Genomic DNA, 21,465 nt, shown 5'->3' with positions numbered 1-21,465 from the left:
GTATCGTTTGCGTAACTAATTTAGTTAAATATGAAAATGCTGCAGCACAGAAATAAGTATTAGTCATTTAAAAACTATTTTACACATACATTTTACTTTAAACACCAAAGTGAACGAAATTTTATTGAGCAGTTTTGTTTAATTAGTTTTATTCTCTATCATTGCTGTCGCTCACGAACACGATGATAATCATTCGCATCCTACATATAATTTTTAAACATACATGAACAGGAGACAGTGAACGACAATGGGAAAATCATATTGGTCACTATGTAAACGACGAGAAATATTTTTATATTATAAAGCGTGCAATTTTTAAAGCTTTTATTTTAGAATGTGTTGCAGAATGTATTTTTGATAAGCCTGGTGGGTTTCATGCTCATGTTAAAGGAATTGGTCATGTTGATCATCCTCGTAAATTCCTTATAAAAATATTTAATAAAATTATATTAATTCAATGATATTATTATTCTAAACAGCAAAACACCAGGGTGTTTAACATACATGAATATGCCAATCTACCTTCACATCATAGTTTTTCAACTTCACAGCAAAAAAAACTTTTCTGTAGTGTGCGTTTAATTATAATTAAATTAATAATAACTTTATGATCAATCGTCTTGAACTTGGTTATAACTTTAATATAATTTAGAAAACTGTTATGATTTAATTATAAAAAAAATATGAAATAGAATTTATTTTGATATTTTTATATTTATTAGGTTTGTAAAAACATTAATGTATTATGTGCGTATGTAATTAATACATAAAATATAAAATTTATTTATAATGATGTGGGTTTTTCTTAAATTTGATATATAATTTAAGAGTATAACTCTGTTGACTGAACTTTACTTAAATAGAAAACAAGGCTCGCATAACTTTCCTTTGACTTTAAGTATAAAAAGTAGTAGTTTAAGGAAACTTTAACTTGAAGTTTGTATTAACGGAATAATTAAGTTATAAATACGAAGTTGTATGTAGGAGTTGAACTTTGCCATAATACTGATAGTTTAGTTTTGTACTCGAGACTTCATGTTGAATAAAAGCACATTGAATTCAATGTGCAATCGAGAGACTCAATTACTACTTAAGCAGAATGATGGATTTAGTCTAGACAATGACAGATATAGCACTTGCTCTACGAGAACCAATATGGGCTCAAGTGACATGATAATTAACTTTTTCTTGACATTTAAAAAATGTACTATATATACATATAAGTTTTTTTTAAATATGTGCGTTTTATTTCTTTTTCATATTTATTTGAAAGATTTGCTTACACTCAAAAAAGTAAAAGATTTATTTATTAATTAATTAAAATTTCATTATTATACAAGAAGATTTCATTAAAATTGAAATTAATTCGTTTTTTATTTATTATAAGTATCTTTTAATTATTTTGAAATTGATTTGATTTTTTCTCAAATCTATTAAATATCTAATATTGGATTTTTTTTGTTTATAATTACTTTTTTTGACAATTATAAATTGAAAATTCATAAAAAAAGTAAAATATTTTTAAAGAATATCACAATTTTAATAAGCGATATCTGGCGATCTTGGTGTTTGTAAAGGTGATGTTACTTCTTCTTCATCTTCTTGTGAATCTTCCGGTTCACCTAAAGCATGAACGAACTCATAAAAATCAATTCGACCATCTCCATCAACATCTACCTCTCTTATCATCTCCTCAACTACAAATGGAATTAAAGTAAACAAAAACAGAACAATAATTATAATTTTTTCTTACTCTCATCTTCATCAAGATTTTCTCCCAAACATTGTAGAACAGCTCGTAAATCTGAAGCAGTGATGTAACCACGATTATGCTTATCAAATACTCTAAAAGCATCCCGAAGTTCTCTTTCTTCTTGATCTGCTGGTGATAGACCAGTTGTATCTTCTGTTATATTTGAAAGAATATCAACAAATTCTTCGAAACTAACATTGCCATCACCTGAAAATTGTTTTGTAAGGAATTTAATAAAATCGGTTTTTTTTCTGGCACTATACCGTCAACATCAATTTCTTGTAGCATTTCTTGCAGCTCTTCTACTCTTGCGAATTGTCCTAGTGATCTCATAACAGTTCCAAGCTCCTCTTTTGTAATACAACCATCTCCATCTTTATCAAATAGACGAAATGCTTCACGGAATTCTAAGAAAGAAAATAATTGATAACAAAAAATTTAACATGGATAACGTATAATGTATATGTTTTCACCTCTCATTTGAGATTTTGAGATATAACGGCGAGCGCTCGCAGGTCCATCGTTAATCTTACTATGTTTGCTGAAAAAAACTCCTTCTTGACCAGATGTTATGCTCTTAGGTGATTCATTATATTCTCCTGAATTTCTATTAACTACCCGATCCATAACATTGTTTTCATTCCCATTAGAGTTGGTTAAATCTTCACTACTTCTAATTGACAATTCTTGTTGCGATATTGTGCTCATGATTGGGCTGTTACCCTTTTGTGTGGCTGATTGATTGTTCTGTGAATCTTCGGCGTCTGATGTCGTTTTTTTCTAAATGACAAATTTTAATTTCAAAAAATTTATCAGTATGTATATCTTCTAAAATTTACCATTATGATTTGTCTGATTTCCCTGGTAGCACCAGTGAAAAAATTATTCACTGCTGAAAAAATTTTACCTTCCAATGTGAACGGCTGTAAACTTGTTGTTTTTGTTCTATATATTTCTAAGTACCGTCAGCTTAGTGTTTATTGGTTTTTATTTAAAATTTATTACGACTTTATGTTTTTAAAAAAAATATTGCATTTAATTTATTAAAATCCTTTTAAAATTTACGTACATAAAAATAAAAAACCAAAAGGTCTTCAAACATTAAAATCTGCCTTCAAACTATCTATATGATTCTGGTAGCACAATTTTATATAAAGTTTTGTGTTTTAGCATATTTTACAATATTTCAAACAAATAATTTGTTAAAAATCTCAATCTATCCGTCTACTATTTAAAATTTTTACAACTTCAACATGATTTTTTAGATTTTCTATGGAAGTTTACTTTGGCAACTGGTTTTTGAAAATTTCTCAATCGAAGTTTTGGAAACTTGGAAAAGAGTTGTATGAAGGGAAACTTGGAAATAGTTGCAGTATGTTAAAAATTTTAAAATCCTGTCAATTTCATTAACACGTTCGCGGACGCTAAAAGTTTCAGGGAGCTGCAAAAATATACAAGCAATTATTTTTGAAACTAATACAACTAATTATTTTTGAAAATAAGAATAGTCAGAGCATTATATTTTAGCCATTTTATACAATGAATGTTATAGCACCCACTACGATATAGATAATATTTTTCAACTACTAGAGTGACATGAATTAAATGAATAAAAATTGGCTTTAAAATTTGAATGCTATAGCATTCACGTCATTTTGCATCACTATGAAAATGAATGCTATAGCATTCGTGTCCGCGAACGTGTTAATAATCTTTTTTCAGATAATAATTACCTACAATTAGGCAATTTTTTAAATTGACTAAAAACAATTTTTTTTAAAAATACTAAAATGATCGCCAATTGTATTTTCAATGCAGCATTTATGACAGTTGCGTTATGACACTTCAGACTTCATATACATACATCAACTGCACAAATGTATGTGACATACAGGGAAGTACTCTTAAACTATTTAATTCACTATTTTATTGAATTGTTATTGTTGTTTTTTATTTTATTATTGCGTTTATTAATAGAATCTTTCTTTATTTTACTTTTGTTGTAAAAATTAAAAATAAATTTGTTTCTCAGTTAAATTTTAGTTTTTGAAAACATACACTTTTATTTATTATCAATTATTGAAACGAAAAGTGATTTTTACAAATCATTGGTTTTTAATTTGATCAAACAATGGTATATTATATTGCGGTTTTAAAGCGATAAGAAAGCGAGAGGTGCAGTTTTTTCTTTAATTTATAAAGTTTAACGTATACATTGATTCCTATACTATTGAAAACTTTTTTTATGAGAAACATGAATATAAATAAAAGGTTATCACCCGGTGGATTTGTTTAAGTATGACTCATAATGAAAAATTATACAATATAGATTATGTATGTCTATATTTGTAATTACTATACAAATGTAGGTTTTTTCCCGGAAATTTTTCATAAATTTGGAGTATTTGTCAAGTATATAAATTTGTCAAAAAGAGATTTAAAAAGCTATAGATTGGCAAAATCGTTTATTGATTTAATTTTATTGATTAATTTGACAAAACTAGCCAAATATTCAATTATGCTAAAATGCATAATTCAAGATTTTACTAAAAAAACATTTATTTGCTTGACTAATAAAAAATCTACAATAAGTTTTGTTAAAAAATTTTGAATATTGTTTTTTCCACTATAAAACTCTGTTGCAGTCAGGAATTACTGACGGCATTATGTTTTTCTTGAATAAAATTCTGACAATTCAGCTTTTTTATCTTATACCGAAAGTGTTGAAAACAATTACTAAAGTGCTCTTTCAGCTTGTAATCTTTTATAGGTAACATACCTAGCAAAATCTGCAATTCTAGTACAGAATATTTTTCAAGAATCAAAGACATTGATAAACGGAACTTAAATGCTAAATATTAAGAAACTACGTTAGTAAATTCCTTAAATTATTCATCTGATTTCCTAAAAGGTTAGGTAGCTCGTCATATTGGCAGATGGAACTTTATACTACAAATTTTCAAGAAATCTGTTTAATTTTTAATATCATAATCAAAATTTGTTCATTCGAATGTTAAATGCACAAGCGCACAGGCAGACTGTTGTTAAAAATAATTTATTAATAAACACCTTTCCACCACGAAGAATTGCATTTGCGTTAAAATTTGGTGCTATCGTAACACCTCCTTATTGCATATTAATATTGCTTATAGTTTGACATAAATTTTATATGAAACTATGTATGAATGAATTATTGTATTGTATGAATTAGTATGTATAAAAGGAAATACACATAATATTGGAAAAATTATTGTTATGTAAATACAATATGTATAGAATTTGTATTTATACCTAATGAAGTTGTATAAATCTATATATCTATTTAGATTATATTTATACAATATTTATACATATTGTATGCATTTGTTTGTACATACATATATTCTGTTTTATGTAATAAAATTTTACAATGGATGGAATTTAAGATACAGTCCACCACGCTTAAGGGCGAGCATGTTTAAGTGGCTTCGATAAGAAATCGCTTAAAATCCTATTGACATTATTTTCAACAGATAAATAATTTTCGCAACGGAGGTGTTTGTTTTCAAATTGCAATAGTAAAATTTTGCTTAAAATTTCACTTCTGTTTACCCAATTTTTCTTCAAAGACAAATTTTTTTCTGTTGTTTTTGCTGTTATAGCGAGTTTTTTAGTATTATATGTCCATGATTTAAAATTTATCTGTAGTATTATCAAATTTTGAAATAAACTCATGAACTCATACTGCCACTTCACAAAATAATTAAATCATATATAAGTATTTTCATACATGTTTTTTAATTTTTAAGTATCAAAATATTTTTATTTGTTAAGTTATCTAAACTAAAGTTATGGGGGAAGAACTTAAGCGTGGTTCACTGTGTACATATATATGTTAAGGTTTCACCAACAATTATTTATATTATGTATATATACTTATGTGTACATACATATAAATTTTATAATTTTAAATTATTATTAAATAAGTGTATTCGAATTTTTTAAATACTTTCTTATTTTCTCGTTGTTATAGAAGAATTTCATTGTTCTGTCCCTTAATAGACTTTTGTTTATGTTTTTCGAATTATTAACTTTAAGATATCGGTAAGTAAATAAATTTTATATATTAGAAAATTTACATAATATACGTTTATAATGAGGATTTAATAAGTTTATTGTGGTATTCTTTAAAAATAATTTTATAGCGGTATTCTTTGAAAATTTAAATAAAAATAAAATTTTCACTAAGTAAATTTTTTTTCTGTATTCACACTAAGAACCATCAGTTTTTTAATCTTTCAAAATCTTTGTAAATCTTTGTTCTGCATCCTAATATTTAAATATAATAGCAACTTTAATGTATAATAATTGTTGTTGTTTGTTTTTACATGAAAATACTGTTTCTGTCGAAACAGATATACATAGATATTTTTAGAGTTTGCGTGCTATTAACATTTTCTTCTTAAACTATGGAATAAAAAGTTAAAGGTAAATTCATGAATATACACTCCGCGTCATCACGTTAAACGCAAAGCTTTTTATGAAGAGCTAGTGGGTATGACGAAAAGATGCGATGATTTTGAAATTATTTTTCGAATGGGAAAATAAAATATTGCGGGGAACAATAAAATATTGAGTGAATCTGAGATAGCAAAAACTGAAATTTACCATGAAGAAGGACGTAGCAGCAAATTTATGGCTGCAGAAATAGACGGGATTTAAACAGTTTTGTCTAATTTTTTGAGAAATCCGTTAATTTATAGGGAAAATTTGAAGAATTTTGCTTGCAATTTTTGTCGCCTCAGAATAGAGGAGTATAATTCGAGCGGTATCAAATTCTGCAATGTCTACAACAAAAATAAGTACGAAATGTACTGTCTAAGCAAGCTAGTACGATCTTACATACATATAATCAAATATTGTTATGGCTACAATAACAGAATGATACCAACTTTTCTTGATAAAAATTTCTGAGTATGTACAAAGAATGTATTCAAAGTACACATATATGCATATAGATTATAAATATCTGTCGAGTGAAAGATCCATTAGAAAATAAGATTAGTAAGTGAATAAAACTGAGAATTCTGATTAGAAAGTGAATAAAAAGTGAGCAAAAAACCGAGGTACACGATCAGGCAGTAAATTTCAAATTATTCGTAACTTCAGAAATAAAGTTAAAGTTTTTAAAATTCAACACTGTAAGAAAATATTGCAGTTGTTGATACAGCTATTTGAACACCTTTCGATAAAATGTGACAATGATATTGAAGTCAATTTTTCAGCCTTATGCTAATTAACAAAAGTTTGCGCTGGAGTTCGCTTTTTATTTATACAAAAATTTTCTGTAATAAAAATGTAATAAGAATAAAACCAAATAATTTTGTTCTTCACCTTTCGCCATTTCAATGTTTTTACATATTGTTATAGATAATTTTATTTAATATCACGGCCAGGGTTTATAAAAAAGATGCGTTTTTAGGGCACTTCTACCAAGACGAAAACTGAGGTATATATGCATTCTGTTGCTAAAAACTTATGTGAACTGTATTAATTTGTTTATTAAGGCAACTTTTTATAGAAATGTATACAAAAAGCAGTCTCGATTTTCTGGCTGCGTCTTCTGCGTTTTTCAGCGTAGTGAAATTGTATAAAAAACATTTTTGAATATAATACAAAGTCAAGACCTTTTTGTATGCTTTTCTGAATGTATATACAATGTATATTTAAGGTTTAACCGCATTTTTGAAGTCACAGTGCTCGGATATTATGCAACAGTAAACAACTAGCCTTAGAAAGCATGATCATTTTAATTTTAATGTCATCATTTTTGGAAATAATGAAGAAGTACCTAACAAAATAAGAGCTGGGTCAAACCAGCGGTTTGTATTGTTACACTTTTCCCTTCAACAAGTGAAAATAACTCTTCTTAAAACAAGTTATGATACCTATTACACTATTAAAAGCTTTCTGCGTTTATAGAAATTTGAAAAAGTTTTGGGTTTCGGACATATAAGATGCCAAAAATTCAAATTTCACAAATTTCGATAGCCGATAACTTGAGAGGGAGTGGTGGTGAGAAAAATTTTTTTTCTAACGAATAGAACTAGAGTGTCTGAAAGCTATTAAAATTTCAGACTTTTACAACTTATTTTACAACTAGAAGAAAAACGACATCAAAAATTTGGAAAAAACGGATTTTAGTTAATACTTAATTTTATTATGGTATAACGCGGTAGAAGAGACAAGCCACTGCTTTTCCGCGTTTGCAAAATTTGAAAAGTAAAAAAGGAAGGGGGAAAAGGGGGGGGGGGGGGAATAGATAGATTTTTTTTCTATGGAGATAAGTTTTTAGTAAAGATCAATGTACATGTAAAATTTTCTCTATTCGAGAGTATAGAACGGACGGACATACTGACACTAATAAGCACTTTTGTTCAAAATTTTTTTTGAAAAGTGCTAAAAAGGGGTATCTTTCAAAGAAAGGTATTATTAAAATTGGATTGAAATAAATATTTTTTATTCAAAATTAAACAAGTAACAACATACTTATTTAAAATTAAAAAAAAATAAATAAATCCAGTTAAATTTGACTTAAAAATAAAAGATATGAAATTGCTACCAAAATTCCTAATATTCAATTATAAGATTTGTATTCTCAGTTTTTTATGTACGCTAAAATGCTATAAAGTTAAATTTCTAAACAATCATTTTTTCAAGCATTTGTGCGCTCTTAATTGCACAAATTTTAAAATGTAAAAATTATATTGCACTAAAAGTATACGCCTTTAGATTCGAATTCATAAACATTTTTACAGTATTTTAGAAAATGTTAGCTATACGAAAATAAATGACAAAATAATTTAAATGGCAAAAGAAAAAACAGACGAATGGACAAATGTGCAATGCACGTGTAAATTTAAGATTTTAAACCGTTAATGTTCAGTGTATAGTACAAGTATACATATTCTTCTATACCCATGCGCAATGCATACATTTCATTTGATAATTTCATGCAAATTTTGAACAATGACATGTATGAAATTATTTTGAAAGAAACAAAAAACATGAGCTTTCGGCATCGAGAGAAAATTAAATTTCAGTTTAATTTCAAAACATTAAAATTATCCTAAAAATTTAAGCATGAATATAAAATTGTCCATCATGTGCTTCATTAGGAATAGCTTCTAGTTTCTTTTTGGGGAAATATGGATTATGCTCTGGATCAGAATTTAAACTAAAAAGAGTAAAATCAAATGAGCAAATTATTTTGAGAATGTTTTATATCTTACTGATAATAGTTTGTAGCTTCTGCACAATTAACATTATACCACCAATCGCAAGCGAATTCTTTCTGATTAAAAATAGTGCCGTTGGTACAAAGAAATTGAGCTCCTTGATGTCCTTCTCTACCATCATGACATACGTGGTAGCCCTTAAATATACAAAGGAACAGTAAATTTACTATAATCCAATCTATTTATAGTTATATGAATGTTTGCATATTGTAATAACAACCTGACATCCTGTTTCCACGTTAGCATACATTCCAGGTACAGCTGGAACACTACCGCAATGGAAATTTGTATGTGGAAAAACATGATAAAGTGGATAGTCTACGCCTGGTACACCAGGAATTTTACTTAAATCCTGAGGTTTTTCTTTTTTTTTCTCGATGTAATTTTCTTGCGGGTGATAAAGAGCTCCATAAGTCTGAAAATATTGATATACATATAAAAATTAAGAAATGCATGAAGATGTTCCTATAATAAATTTAATTACAATTTTGTAATTCAGGACTGCAAGTTTAAAAGCGCAATTGTAGTTTTAATACAGCGTTTCCGATTTCTATCCTTTACGTGGTGGCTTACGTGTAAATTTAAAAAATTTTTAAATAAACTTTTTAATTACCTTGACAAATTTTCATTGCGCCCTACAATTCTTAATTTTTCTTTGATAACTTTTCTTATCTAGCAGAAAAATCTAAAACATCTCTTTCCATGAGATAAGCACATAAATCATAAGCAATAGGAAAAGGCGTTTGTCATTGAAATTTTGGTTTGAAATAAAGTAGAATTTACTGAATATATATATTCAACTTCAAATTAACTCCGCTATACATATATACATATACAAACCTATAATTTTCCTTTCCTACTTCAGAGAACCTAACAAGCTGAAAAGGTTGCAAATATCTCGATGGCACCTTCATTTTTATTATCAAACCTTTCACTTTCAAAACGTCTTTATTTTAAAAAGTGGCAGGAAGGGTGTTACGGATATGTCGGAATATGATAAAATGGAATAGAACTTCGGTGACCGGGTTTACGCTTCACGATTTCAATTATCCATCACGACTTCAAATTTCGTTGTGGTGACTTCAATTTTATTAGATGGATTTCATTATTTTCCAGCGTTCAATAGAAAAAGTACATATGAAGTAAAATATTTTTTCAAAGAAAAACAATCTTTTTCTAAAAATATTCTCTCTAAATATAAAACTAGAGACCCTTTTGTTTTGCTGATAAACAGTATTATCTGCTATATTTAACTAAAATTTTTGAAGAACTGTATTCAATTGCTTTTGAAAATTTTGAAATTATGGTGTATTTTCTACAAGTGTTCATTTTATCCTTAGAATTTCTTTGAATACATCAAATAACTTAAATGCTAGAGACTTCTGTTGAAAAACCATGATCGTTAAAAAATTTCACAAGCATGCAACATAACAACTTACAAAAATTTCCATCAAAATCGGGTGAATGATATTGAAATGCGGACAGGACGCATATAGAAAACAGACAACAGACATTCATTTTTATACATTGACGGTGAAGATTAAAGATATGCTAAGTTTTTAAAATGGTTTAAAAGTTTGCAAAAAGAACCTGGTTAACTGGTAAAAAGAAGCTGGTATTGTTATATAATTTAATTTTTATTCCTTGTTTTTTCTATTAAACTTCTTAAATTAGTTTTTGACTTCAAATAAGTGTTTTTAATAAGATTTGAATTTTTGCGAAAAAGGTTGTGCACTTTAATATAAAGACTAAATAAATTAAAAGACCTATTATTTTTTACTTATAAAATTATATGTATAAGTTAAGTTTGTCTTTCGAAATTTGTTTCTCATAATTAATCATTAATTGCCACGCTTTTAGTTTCATTTACTTGCACATTAATAATTTAAGCTTTGAATTTTGAAATTTATAAAAAATTTAATAATTCATTATTATTTTATATTTTTTTTTAAATATCCATTAATATAAAAAAAAAATTGTTACTAAAAAATAATTATAGATTTTAAGTATTCGTTTAACTTTGCTTTAATTTCTATGATTTGTTGGACATTGAGTAATTAGATTATCGCTTTGTTACCATTACATTCACTTGCAATCCAGTCCATATCGCAAGAGTGTTTTTAATTATATTTGCACATTTTTTTGTACCGTAAACTGGTTTTATTATATACAAGTATGTATAAACATTTAAACTATGAGTTCCAAAAAGTTCGTGTCTAAATAGTTTTCATTTAACGCTGAGACAAAAAAAAATTAAAATAAGTAAAGAATATGAAAACGGTAACCTGTGTTTTTCTTTTTCTTCGTTTTTCGGCTACTGTTATAACTAAACCGTGTAACATTAATAAGACGCAACTAAAAGCTTACTTCAATATACATAATAATGTATTAAATTCACAGGAATGTTCGGAATCCGACAAGAATTTACAGTTTGAACGATTACATTTACATATTTGGCATGAATTAATCAAACAGGCAATGTAATTAATAATATAAACAAGTATAAACCAAACCAGTTTAACCAAAAATTTTTAGAACGTTGCATTAAAATCGCAAATGACTTTGCTAGAGCTCTACATTAAAAAAAAATTAATAAAAATCATAATATTTAGTAAACTGAGCTCAAAAGGAAAAAAAAATTTAATTGAAATCTTTCAATTTTTAAAGAAATTATTCAAAATCAATTTTACAATTGAAAAAATTTAATGTTTATTTTCAAAATAGAATGATGAAGAAAGCAAAGGATCTCAGTAAAGGTTGAAAAATTGTAAAACAAATTCTTTTACATAAGAACACAAACCAATGACCTACAAGTTACGTACAAGCTAAGTTGTACTTAAGAAGAGATGTGAAGTAATCATCGACAAATCGTTCTTTAGAGTCCAAAAGCACCAACGACTTTTCACTTTTTCTTAATCTATCTTTAAAAAATCACAAAATTAAGTTAAAACAATAATGAACTATACTTACAAAAAAATACTTTTAGTACTTTTTTGTACTTAAAAAGTTAAAAAGTAAAAGAAAAAGCGGTTGTTACAAAATGACCTAAGTCGCTTTCTTCAGTAATTGACATGATAAATTTTTTTGTTTACATTATACTTCATTCGATCGTCATTGAAACATTTAACATATATACATTACATGTAAAATGGGATATGGTCTATTAATGAATATTATCATAAGTTTTTGTTTCTTCTATCCATTTATCTGTTCTCCATTTGCTTTAGGAAAGTTTCTTTGCTTATTTTCTCTAAGAATTTAATGAAATGTACACGTTATTGTTTTATCATTCATTAAATTGTATAAAAAAAACTCTTGAAGAGCAGGTAACAAACAGTGGGCTTACAACACATTGATTAAATAAGAGTGAGTTTATACACTCCTGCTTAAAATCTTCACTTTAAAAAATTATTTCACCAATACCATAAGAATTACAAACTAAATCATAAACTGTTAAAGATAAAATTGTCTTAAAGATATCTTTACTCAAAATTCAAAAATGTTTATTGGTTTGGTTTTTTGAATTTTTGTATTACTTCACTTTTTGCTATGCAAGTTTGTTTTTTTTTGTTTTTTGTTTTTAAGATGAAAACTTGAAAATCTAGTTAAAAAGTTCTCATGCCTTTTGTTATGTAACAAACTAAAATATATTTTTTCCAACATTTTGCTGCAATCTATAATTCCAATATTCAAGTACTTTTATAATAAAAACGTTTACATTTTTAGTGGATTTGTAAAAAAAAATGTTTCGTGCTTCAATGGAATGAAAACCTTGTTATTAGATTTTTTTTTCGGAATTGGCGTTTAATTAAAAAAAAAAGATATAAAATTTGCCTCTCAGAATATAACAAATTTATTATTATTTGTAGCAGTGTCTTTTAATCCCAAACAATTATTTTCAATACAAAATATTTAAAATAGTTGTTAAAACTTTTGGTATTCAGTAATCATTGGTTCGGCTTACATACACCAAAGTAATGCGCGCGTAATAATTTTATTTGAAAATTTGAATTTCTCTGATTTTCTATAACTTCTGTCAAGCTATCATTTCTCATTTCACTTAAAAAAAGTGACATAAAATTTCATTTAAAATTTTAAAATGAAATGCAATAATATGAAATAAAAAATAGAAATTCAACATTGTTACTTCTTGTTACAAACAATTTATGAATAAAGTAAATAAGGAGACGCGACTAAATGTATACATATAGATATATATATATAATATATATATATATATATTGTTTCTGACGTCGGCTTTTACGTTATAAAAAGAGAATGGGAAATTTATAGCAAGCATCCTTTGAGTATTGTTTAAGAATTCTTTTTCATATACGAGTATTTCCAACAAAAATTGAAAACCAGCTTTATTGGCCGTCGAATTCAACCATTATGATAATGCTTTTGTAATGCGAACGAAATCTCGTACTCCACTATTCTATTAAAGTTTGGTTGCGGTTATCTTATCTGCCATACAAAGGCAAAAATTATTTGTATTTAAGTTATAAAATTTAAAATATGTACACCAAACAAATAAAAAAAAAGTTAATAATAGATTAATTTTAAAAAATTTTGGTATTGAATATTTTTCAGGTAACTTTAATTTATGTCAGGTAACTTTTTGAAAACATTCGTATGGGTATCACAGATTTGACATGGTTAAGTATATTTTTCTCGTTTAAACAATTTTTTTCAAAGAAATGTGCTACTTTATAAACCTGTATTTTGGTTCAAATTTATTTATTTCGCTTTTTTTGGTATATGAAAAAAAAGGAAAAAATATAATAAATACATAGGTTTTAGGCAACGGTTTTTATATTGTATAATACTTTCTAAAGTATAACAATAAAAGTATTTAACAACATCGGATTAAAATTTATTAGATTGATTCAAATTTTGTTTATCCTTGGCCTACCTGATTTTCTGACAGGATAACATTCAATTTAGCTTAAGTAATCCGCGATTTTTGAGTAAATTATAGTGGTTTTTGTTTTGTTACTTGTTATGTGGTTTCCCTGTAAATTCTATTTAAATGTTAATATTTTTAACAGCCTTTAAAAATCAAATAATTATGGAAAACATTAAAAGCTTTGCAATGTTATTTTTAATAATGGTTTTATAATAACTCTTAGTTTAGTATAGTATTTTTATTTTAAACTTGCTATAAATTTTAAACTTATAAACCACAGAAATTGCTGTGAAGCAAAAGTTTTTATACTTAGTATTTTCTAAGTTGCCTTGCTATGTATTTTTAACTTATTGAAATAGGGATATTTATATGAAGAATTCGAAGGGATTTAGTACACACAAACTAATTTTGGTGTTAATACATTTAGACAAATACAATCTCAATAATCAGAGAATTTATATTTACAAGCAATTCGATATTCGTTTGTTCTATCTATTCTTTTATGCCAACATCGAGTGAACTGGTCTGACTTGCAATCTTTACATTATTTTCACATTATACTACTTGTTTATTAGGCAGTCATTAAATATATTCAGCTAGAAAGAAAAAAAATATATTAAATTTCTTTTTTATATACATATGCATAATTTTATTATTTTTTTCAAGCAGTTTTTCGACACAGAAGAGATATATTCCCACCTTTAGAATTTTTAGAAGATTACATACAAACTTCTTTGCAAAAACCTCTAAATATTTTGTTTCTTTTTATTTCTTTGATTAAATTTCAATAAAACAATTTACTTTAATTCTTTTATTGAAATTAAATTAGCTAATTTGACTTGAGTATTTTTAATCAAAGAAATAAAAAAAACAAAGTTGAATTAAACGAATGATTTGTTAAGTAGCACTTTTCCCTTGAACACGTAAAAATACTGCTTTAAAAACTTTCTATGAAGAACATTTTTTAAATTACTTTCATCATATTTTGGATGAGACAAGAAGACAAATGTAAAGAGGCGTTTCATGATGGCCGAGTTGAAGGTTTAATTGCGTGAGATAAGATAAATAATTATATTTTTTGATGGCATGACATTTGTCGTTAGCTTTCTGCATTCTTAGAAAGTTGGACAACTTGCAAATTCAGAAAGATAATTGGACGAAAATTCAAATTTTACAAATTGCGAGAGGCCAAAACTTAAAAGAGGATAGTGCAAAAAAATTTTCTTTTAACGAAATAAATAATTTTTTATTGTTTAAAAGCTTTTAAAATTAAATTTATTTATTAATGTCCTACAGGAAGACAGCCCCAACTTTTCTGAATTTGCAGAAGTTAAAAAATGTTTGTGGTTTCGTAACAATAAATGATCAAAAATTGCTTTTGAGTTGGCTAGTTAAAATTTTCTTCTATGAAAATAAGTTTCTGGTAAAGATTTATCTATACATATGTATATAATTTTATCTTAAATTTTTTTATAATAAGCTTTCTATCTTAAATTTTTCTTAAAAGGCTTAAAAAATATTTTTGAAAGTTTTAAATTGCAATATCTAGGCTAAAAAGTTTTAACGACACAGACGAAATTAAGCTCTGCACTTAACAAAGAAAAAACTAGAAAAAGAAAAGTGAAAGCAAAAATCAAAAATAATTGTTTCGCCCAAAAAAAATTATGTTTAGAAGGATGTATGGCGCTTCAATTATTGGGCTAACATTTCTTAAATGTTTTAGTAGATGCAGTGATTGAAATGAAAACTCAATCTTATCATCATGTATTTCGTTTTGTTTTTCTGTGCCTATATTTTGCGCCGTGTATGCGAAATATTTTTTAAAGATATGGTTTTTCGAAAGAGACAGGGATAAAGGGAAATACAATTTCTATTTCATTGAAGATGCAAATGTTTTTTTTTACTTTTCTTTTTTATGAAAATTTTATATCCAAATAATGATATTAAAAATTTGACACTACATCCATGTTAAGTAGATGGTATATTAGTATTACTAATACAATTTTGGTTTATAAATTTTTCCGTTTAACAAAGGCATTACTTTAGTTTGATTAATCATTTTAACATAAATTTGTTTCTTAATTTATTTTTTTTTGATTACCTTAAGTTAATTAAGGGTTTAGATCAAGGAATAATTTTGACAAGATTTGAATTTTGCACTATTTGTGCGGTAAAATGTTGCTAACCCCAAAAAAAAATACGGGATGTTTGGGGAAATGACAGTTCAGATTATTAAAAATGGAGCAAAAATAGGAATAGTGATTTAACTTCATCAACTGTAAAAAGACTAATTTAAAAATTTAGAGAGATTGAATCAATTAGTCCTGACAATCTGGCCGTCCTTCAACAAGTCGTTCAACACAAAACATTGAAGCGGTTTGAGAGAGTGTTGCTGAGAGTCCAGAAACATCGTGCGTGGTCAAGAGTTGGACATTTCGAGAAGCTCTCTAGACCGTATTCTCACAAGATTTGAATCTTTATGCTTACAAAGATCTGATTGACTTAAGAACTAAAGCCTACTGACCATGATCACAGCGAAGAAAGTTCGTTGAATGCATAATGGAACAACAAAAAGTGGATGGTGATTTTTCGAAAAAAATCATCTTCAGCGATGAGGCTTATTTTTATCTTGATGGCTTTGTTAATCAACAAAATTGTCGCATGTGGGTTTCAGAAAACTCACAAGTGATTGTTGAGAAACAAATGCATCCACAACGTGTCACTGTTTGGTGTCGTTTTTGGTTTGGAGGCATTATCATTACCGTTCTTCAATGAGAGTGCAGCTGGCCAATAACGGTTAATTGTTCTCGCCATCGCGACATGATAATTTAGTTTTTTGTGCAAAAATTGTAAGATATGGATGTGGACGGCATGTGGTTTGAAAAAACGGTGCCACATGTCATACAGTCCAAGAAACAATTCAATAACTGCATGAGTGATTTTCTGGTCATGTAGTTTCCCGTTTGGGGTTTCTTGAAGTCTAAGCTTTATATCAACAAGCCCACGACCACCCAAGCCTTGAAAGAGGAAATTGAGCGCTGTATTAACAAAATTAAGCCACATTTATGCAAAACAATTATGGAAAATTTCAACAAACGAGTGCGTATATGTAGCAAAGTCGTGAAGGTCTTTTACCCTGGCACATTTTCCGACACCTTTTATGTATGTCCGTCTGTCCGTTCATCCGTCCGTCCATCCGCCCATCTGTCCGTTCGTCAGTCCGTATCAACGATATCTCAATAACTAATTAAGCTAAGCTCATCGAATTTCAAGATGTAGGTACCATACAATTTCTAAAGTTATTTGGCTATATCTTAAAAGTTATAAGAAGCTATAATATCGAAATTTCGCACAAGGAAATATATTATTGGGACTATTATATGTGATAAAATTCGTTGAAATTACTTCACTCCTTATTGTAGGCTTACAGGTTCAAAAGTCATTCAGCTAGAACTGAGAAGTTATAGAACCTACAGTATTGAGACTTTACACAAGCAAATATTTTATTAGCGTTCTTACATTTTGTAAAACTAGTTAAAATTTCTTGACTTGCGGTGGTAGCTGCCATACAACTTCGAAAGTCTTTTGATCTTATGTTATGGTAATTAATGAAGTTACGGTTCTGAAATTTTAAGCAAAGGGATAAAAAACCAGAATTACTAATGGAACAGTGTACCAACACACAGCACTTAGAATTATTTTTACGCGTATCACAAAGTTGACACGGTCAACTCTGCCTATTCTCTTTTTATAATATTAAATTTTGAAAAGCTATTGTTTATTTGTTTTTGAGGTTACCCTGACATACAAAATGTATAGTACTAAAGTAGTAAAAGGTTGTATCTGTGATCTATATTGTAGAAAAAAAATTATAAAATGTAACAATATCAAAAACGATAAAAGTGGGTTTTAACAGCTTAGTGAAAAAATTTGAAAGCAAACAACTTAGTAAAAAAACCTTACTACTTTTTTACTAAATGTAAAAGTAGTGTGGCCAATGTTATTTAATTAAACTATTTGACCAGACCAAATAAATTTGTTTACCACTGTCGTGCCTGATTTAATACTTTAACCTACCGATATAGTGATCCAAATTCCAAAATGTTTAAATTTCTTTCCACTTCTTTTACAATGTAGCCGTTTTTAAAGTTTTACTACGCTATTAATACTGCAATTAAACTATAGTTAAACTTTCTTCATTGCGTTTTGGATGTCACGGTTTGTATTGAACATTATGGATTATTGCTAATAAAACTGGAAAAATTTTTATCTAAATTAGATATTTTTTTAAACAGAACAGACGCAAACTATGTCTGAAGTCACAACAACCATATTTCATAGCTAAATTTCACATACATGTATCCTAGCCCTTTATTTTTACTTTGAATATAATTCAAAACTTTTGAAAAATATACTTTTTTCAAATTAATTATACTTTGAACTGTTTATGAAAATAAATTATCTAGTTAGATTTAGAATAAAAAAAATTTACTATAATTTTGTCTACATTTATAACAACATTCATATATCAAAATTAAATTATCAGCGTAATTGCTTAATATATTGTCTTACTTTTAGTTTTATTTTATCCATATAATTGAAATAATTTTAGCGCGTTTTACAATTGAAATATGTACATATGTATGTTTACGTTACATAAAAATAAAAATTGTTTCTACTTTGAACAAAATGTTACGAGTTATTAAATATTTTATTTACAAAACAGAAATATGATCTTCGATTGTTTATAGTCACTTTGGATATGCTTTTTTTATATTACTGTGTGCTTTAGAAGAAATTACAATCAAGTTGTTCAATAATAATCCGTTTTTATTATTTTCTTCATTTTTTCCGTTCCTAGCAATAAAAGAGGTAAAATGAGGTTAGTCTTATCGAAAACTAACAAAGAAAGCTTGTTAACAGAGGTATAAAAAATTTATAAAAACGTTGTTCTCCTTGTAATTCTCTTAAATGGAAAGTCCTTTTTATTAAAAAAACTTCTTTTTTTATAAAAAAATATAAATTCATCCTTACCGCAATTTCAATAGCAATTACTGTAACTATCGATAGAATCAAAAATAAAAGAAGATTTAATGAAAACATTTTTAATTTTTGAAAATGTTTTAAAATAATAATGTAAATGAAAACGAAATTTATTAAAATTTAAAATATTAAACAAAAATTAAATTCGCGATAATTAATTTTTTGGTCTTTATTCCACTACACTTCAATTGAAACTAGTTCATCCGTCATATGTACGAAATATATAATATTGTAACAGTTTTTTTTAAGATTTCTTTTTGTTTATAATATGTACTTACCTTACATTTACGTGCATATGTGCATAAATATGTATATGCGTTTACATTATTTTGAACATATATACACGTACATTCATCTGTATGTACATACGTACAATATGAACGTAATATCATACTCATTTTACAACTCTTTTATTTCTAATATTCAATGAAAAACTGTTAGCTGTGCTGACTAGTTATATTGAATTTTTAATTTTTTTGTGATTTTGCGATGCTTGATATTAATGTAAATTTAATGCAAGTATATACGTAAGTATGATCAACATTTTATATGATAGAGTGGCCATAATTTGATTAAAAAGAAGCGGGTCACATTTATATTCATTACATATTTTGTTTTTGAAATGAGATCAATGCATAATCACATATTATGTATGTCTGATAAGTGGTAATAAAAATATTAAGAAAATCAACCAAAACAAAACCATTTTGTAAAGCATAGAATAGTGGCAGGTTTTAAATTAAGAAAAAATCGATGCTAAGTCAATTGGCACTTAACTTTTTTATCTTATATACGGACTGTAGAGAAAGAATATGCACTAATTTTATTTATTGCTATCTGTCCTGTTTGACAGTTTACGAAATAGCGAAACATTGTTAGAATAATCATATAAGAATTATGTATAATCGTCCTAAACAATATTTAAACGAGTGTAAGTTTGTAACACGGAACTACTTTTTTTTTATATATTTTAAGAAAATATATATGTATATATATACTTTAGATCATTATTCTTTAAAGTTATAAGAAAAAAAACAGTGCACATTATAAAAAGGAGTATAAATACGAAATACTGAAAGAAAAGACGCTACGTTGGTATACGAGTATTTGGCTCCCAATTAAGAAGATAAGTTTGGGAAAAAAGGACAAATGTTCACCTTATTAAAACATACGTATGGCTTTTACCTGAACAAATGTATTAATTTACCGTTATAATCAAAAGCTTGCATGTAGATAATTTATAATGTAAAAATTTTAAAAATTTCTTATTTCAGTTACAAAACTTTAAAAAATGTTGTGAGTGGTAAAAACTTAAGTTTGTTTAAATTTAAGGTAGTAAGAAAGCACATAATAAATTTTGAAAAAATATATGGGGTAATGATGTAATAGTAGAGATACAAAAAATTAAAATATACTCTTATAACTTTTTTCGAGAAAGTATTCGCAAAATACTCTTTGTTCCATACCTTTATTATGACTGCTTATTTGTACCATGACATGAAATAACGGAAACCTTAATTATGTCGTTAATACTTCATTCAACATTAATTACAAAATACAATTATTGGATATCGAAAAAAGTGCTAATTTTGTTTCAGTCGGAAGAGAAGTAAAGTATTCTATATTTTAGCTATATAGTTGAACTAATCATTGTCTGGTATCTAAGGGGGCTGAAGACAATTGTTTTTGTCATTAATTCTTTATCTCATTGAATAATTTTGAGATATAACTCTTATTTTTGAGATGAATCCTTATTTTTGAGAGGAAAAACGGAAATCAAAGGGGGCTGAAGACAATTGTTTTTGTCATTAATTCTTTATCTCATTGAATAATTTTGAGATATAACTCTTATTTTTGACAATTGAAATAAATTTTTTTTCAAAAACCTTGCTGAAAAAGGTCAGCTACTCGTTTTTGTTTTTAAAAGTTTTAAGGTGAAAAAAGCTGCATTATACTCAAAAACCGTTTCAGTAACTAAATCCTATGATATAATGTTGAACAAAATAGTTATAATAACGTATTATACATAACATGCCATAAAAAACAGCAATCAATTAAACTATTTTCCAGAGAATTCTTTACGAATTATAATTAAAAATATATTGGTTATTTACAGCAATTAGAACCATGAAACGGTTGGAGTTTCTTAAATGTAATTAAATTCAGTCACCATCAAGGCATTTTGTCTTTGAAGAGGACAAATTCAATTGCAAAATATTTTTATCAATACAAATCAAATCTAGGGTTTTCTGTCAGAATATGGTATCAACATTTCGGCCATTGCGAGTAAAACGCTATTGAAATTTTATCGCCTTATTTTTTAAAACATTAACTAATGGAAGTTAAGTGAAGATGGTTTAGAAAGTTAGCGTTTTAAAATGTTGCTACTAAATATTACATAGTGCTCGGATTTTAACATATTTTTCTATATCAAATGAGATATACAGTTTTTCCAATTGCAATTAGTATCAATCAGAGCTGAA

General features: G+C 26.9%; 2 protein-coding genes across 7 annotated transcripts; both read right to left on the bottom strand.

Annotated features, from left to right (window-relative positions):
- Window positions 1-1,344: 1,344 nt before the first annotated feature.
- LOC129608991 (calmodulin) lies at window positions 1,345-5,878 on the bottom strand. Of its 6 annotated transcripts, none has more exons than XM_055520807.1 (6): window positions 5,742-5,878; window positions 2,593-2,760; window positions 2,227-2,533; window positions 2,017-2,160; window positions 1,754-1,960; window positions 1,345-1,697 (listed from the first exon to the last, which is right to left on the bottom strand). In XM_055520807.1, the coding sequence occupies exons 2-6, from the start codon at window positions 2,593-2,595 to the stop codon at window positions 1,540-1,542; spliced, it is 819 nt and encodes a 272-aa protein (XP_055376782.1). In that variant the 5' UTR covers window positions 2,596-2,760; window positions 5,742-5,878; the 3' UTR covers window positions 1,345-1,539. The 6 variants fall into 6 exon arrangements, with proteins under 6 accessions (XP_055376782.1, XP_055376780.1, XP_055376783.1 ...); XM_055520805.1 differs by having other exon boundaries at window positions 2,593-2,886; window positions 5,742-5,843; XM_055520808.1 differs by having other exon boundaries at window positions 2,593-2,804; window positions 5,742-5,817.
- A 2,933-nt stretch (window positions 5,879-8,811) lies between these two features.
- LOC129609182 (uncharacterized) lies at window positions 8,812-19,148 on the bottom strand. The gene is made up of 4 exons (XM_055521101.1): window positions 18,974-19,148; window positions 9,251-9,445; window positions 9,025-9,167; window positions 8,812-8,969 (listed from the first exon to the last, which is right to left on the bottom strand). Exons 1-4 carry the CDS (start codon window positions 19,040-19,042, stop codon window positions 8,870-8,872), a joined length of 507 nt encoding a protein of 168 aa, XP_055377076.1. The 5' UTR covers window positions 19,043-19,148; the 3' UTR covers window positions 8,812-8,869.
- Window positions 19,149-21,465: the final 2,317 nt, after the last annotated feature.

This window comes from Condylostylus longicornis, unplaced genomic scaffold, assembly GCF_029603195.1.
Source record: "Condylostylus longicornis isolate FDR11 unplaced genomic scaffold, ASM2960319v2 ptg000038l, whole genome shotgun sequence".
In the NCBI taxonomy this organism is placed as follows: Eukaryota; Metazoa; Arthropoda; class Insecta; order Diptera; family Dolichopodidae; genus Condylostylus; species Condylostylus longicornis.
The sequence above is the reverse complement of the archived record's forward strand: the minus strand, read 5'-3'. Positions and strand labels throughout refer to the sequence as shown.

What these genes read in the sequence shown, in the direction of transcription:
- LOC129608991 (XM_055520807.1), bottom strand. An exon ending in CTCAAAATCTCAAATGAGAG is followed by an intron (nt 2,161 to 2,226) that starts GTGAAAACATAT and finishes TTTCTTTCTTAG; the next exon opens with AATTCCGTGAAGCATTTCGT. An exon ending in AAATCTTGATGAAGATGAGA is followed by an intron (nt 1,698 to 1,753) that starts GTAAGAAAAAAT and finishes TTCCATTTGTAG; the next exon opens with TTGAGGAGATGATAAGAGAG.
- LOC129609182 (XM_055521101.1), bottom strand. Translation starts at nt 19,042, where the DNA reads ATGTTTTCATTAAATCTTCTTTTATTTTTGATTCTATCGATAGTTACA. An exon ending in TAATTGCTATTGAAATTGCG is followed by an intron (nt 9,446 to 18,973) that starts GTAAGGATGAAT and finishes CAATATTTTCAG; the next exon opens with ACTTATGGAGCTCTTTATCA. An exon ending in ACGTGGAAACAGGATGTCAG is followed by an intron (nt 9,168 to 9,250) that starts GTTGTTATTACA and finishes TGTATATTTAAG; the next exon opens with GGCTACCACGTATGTCATGA.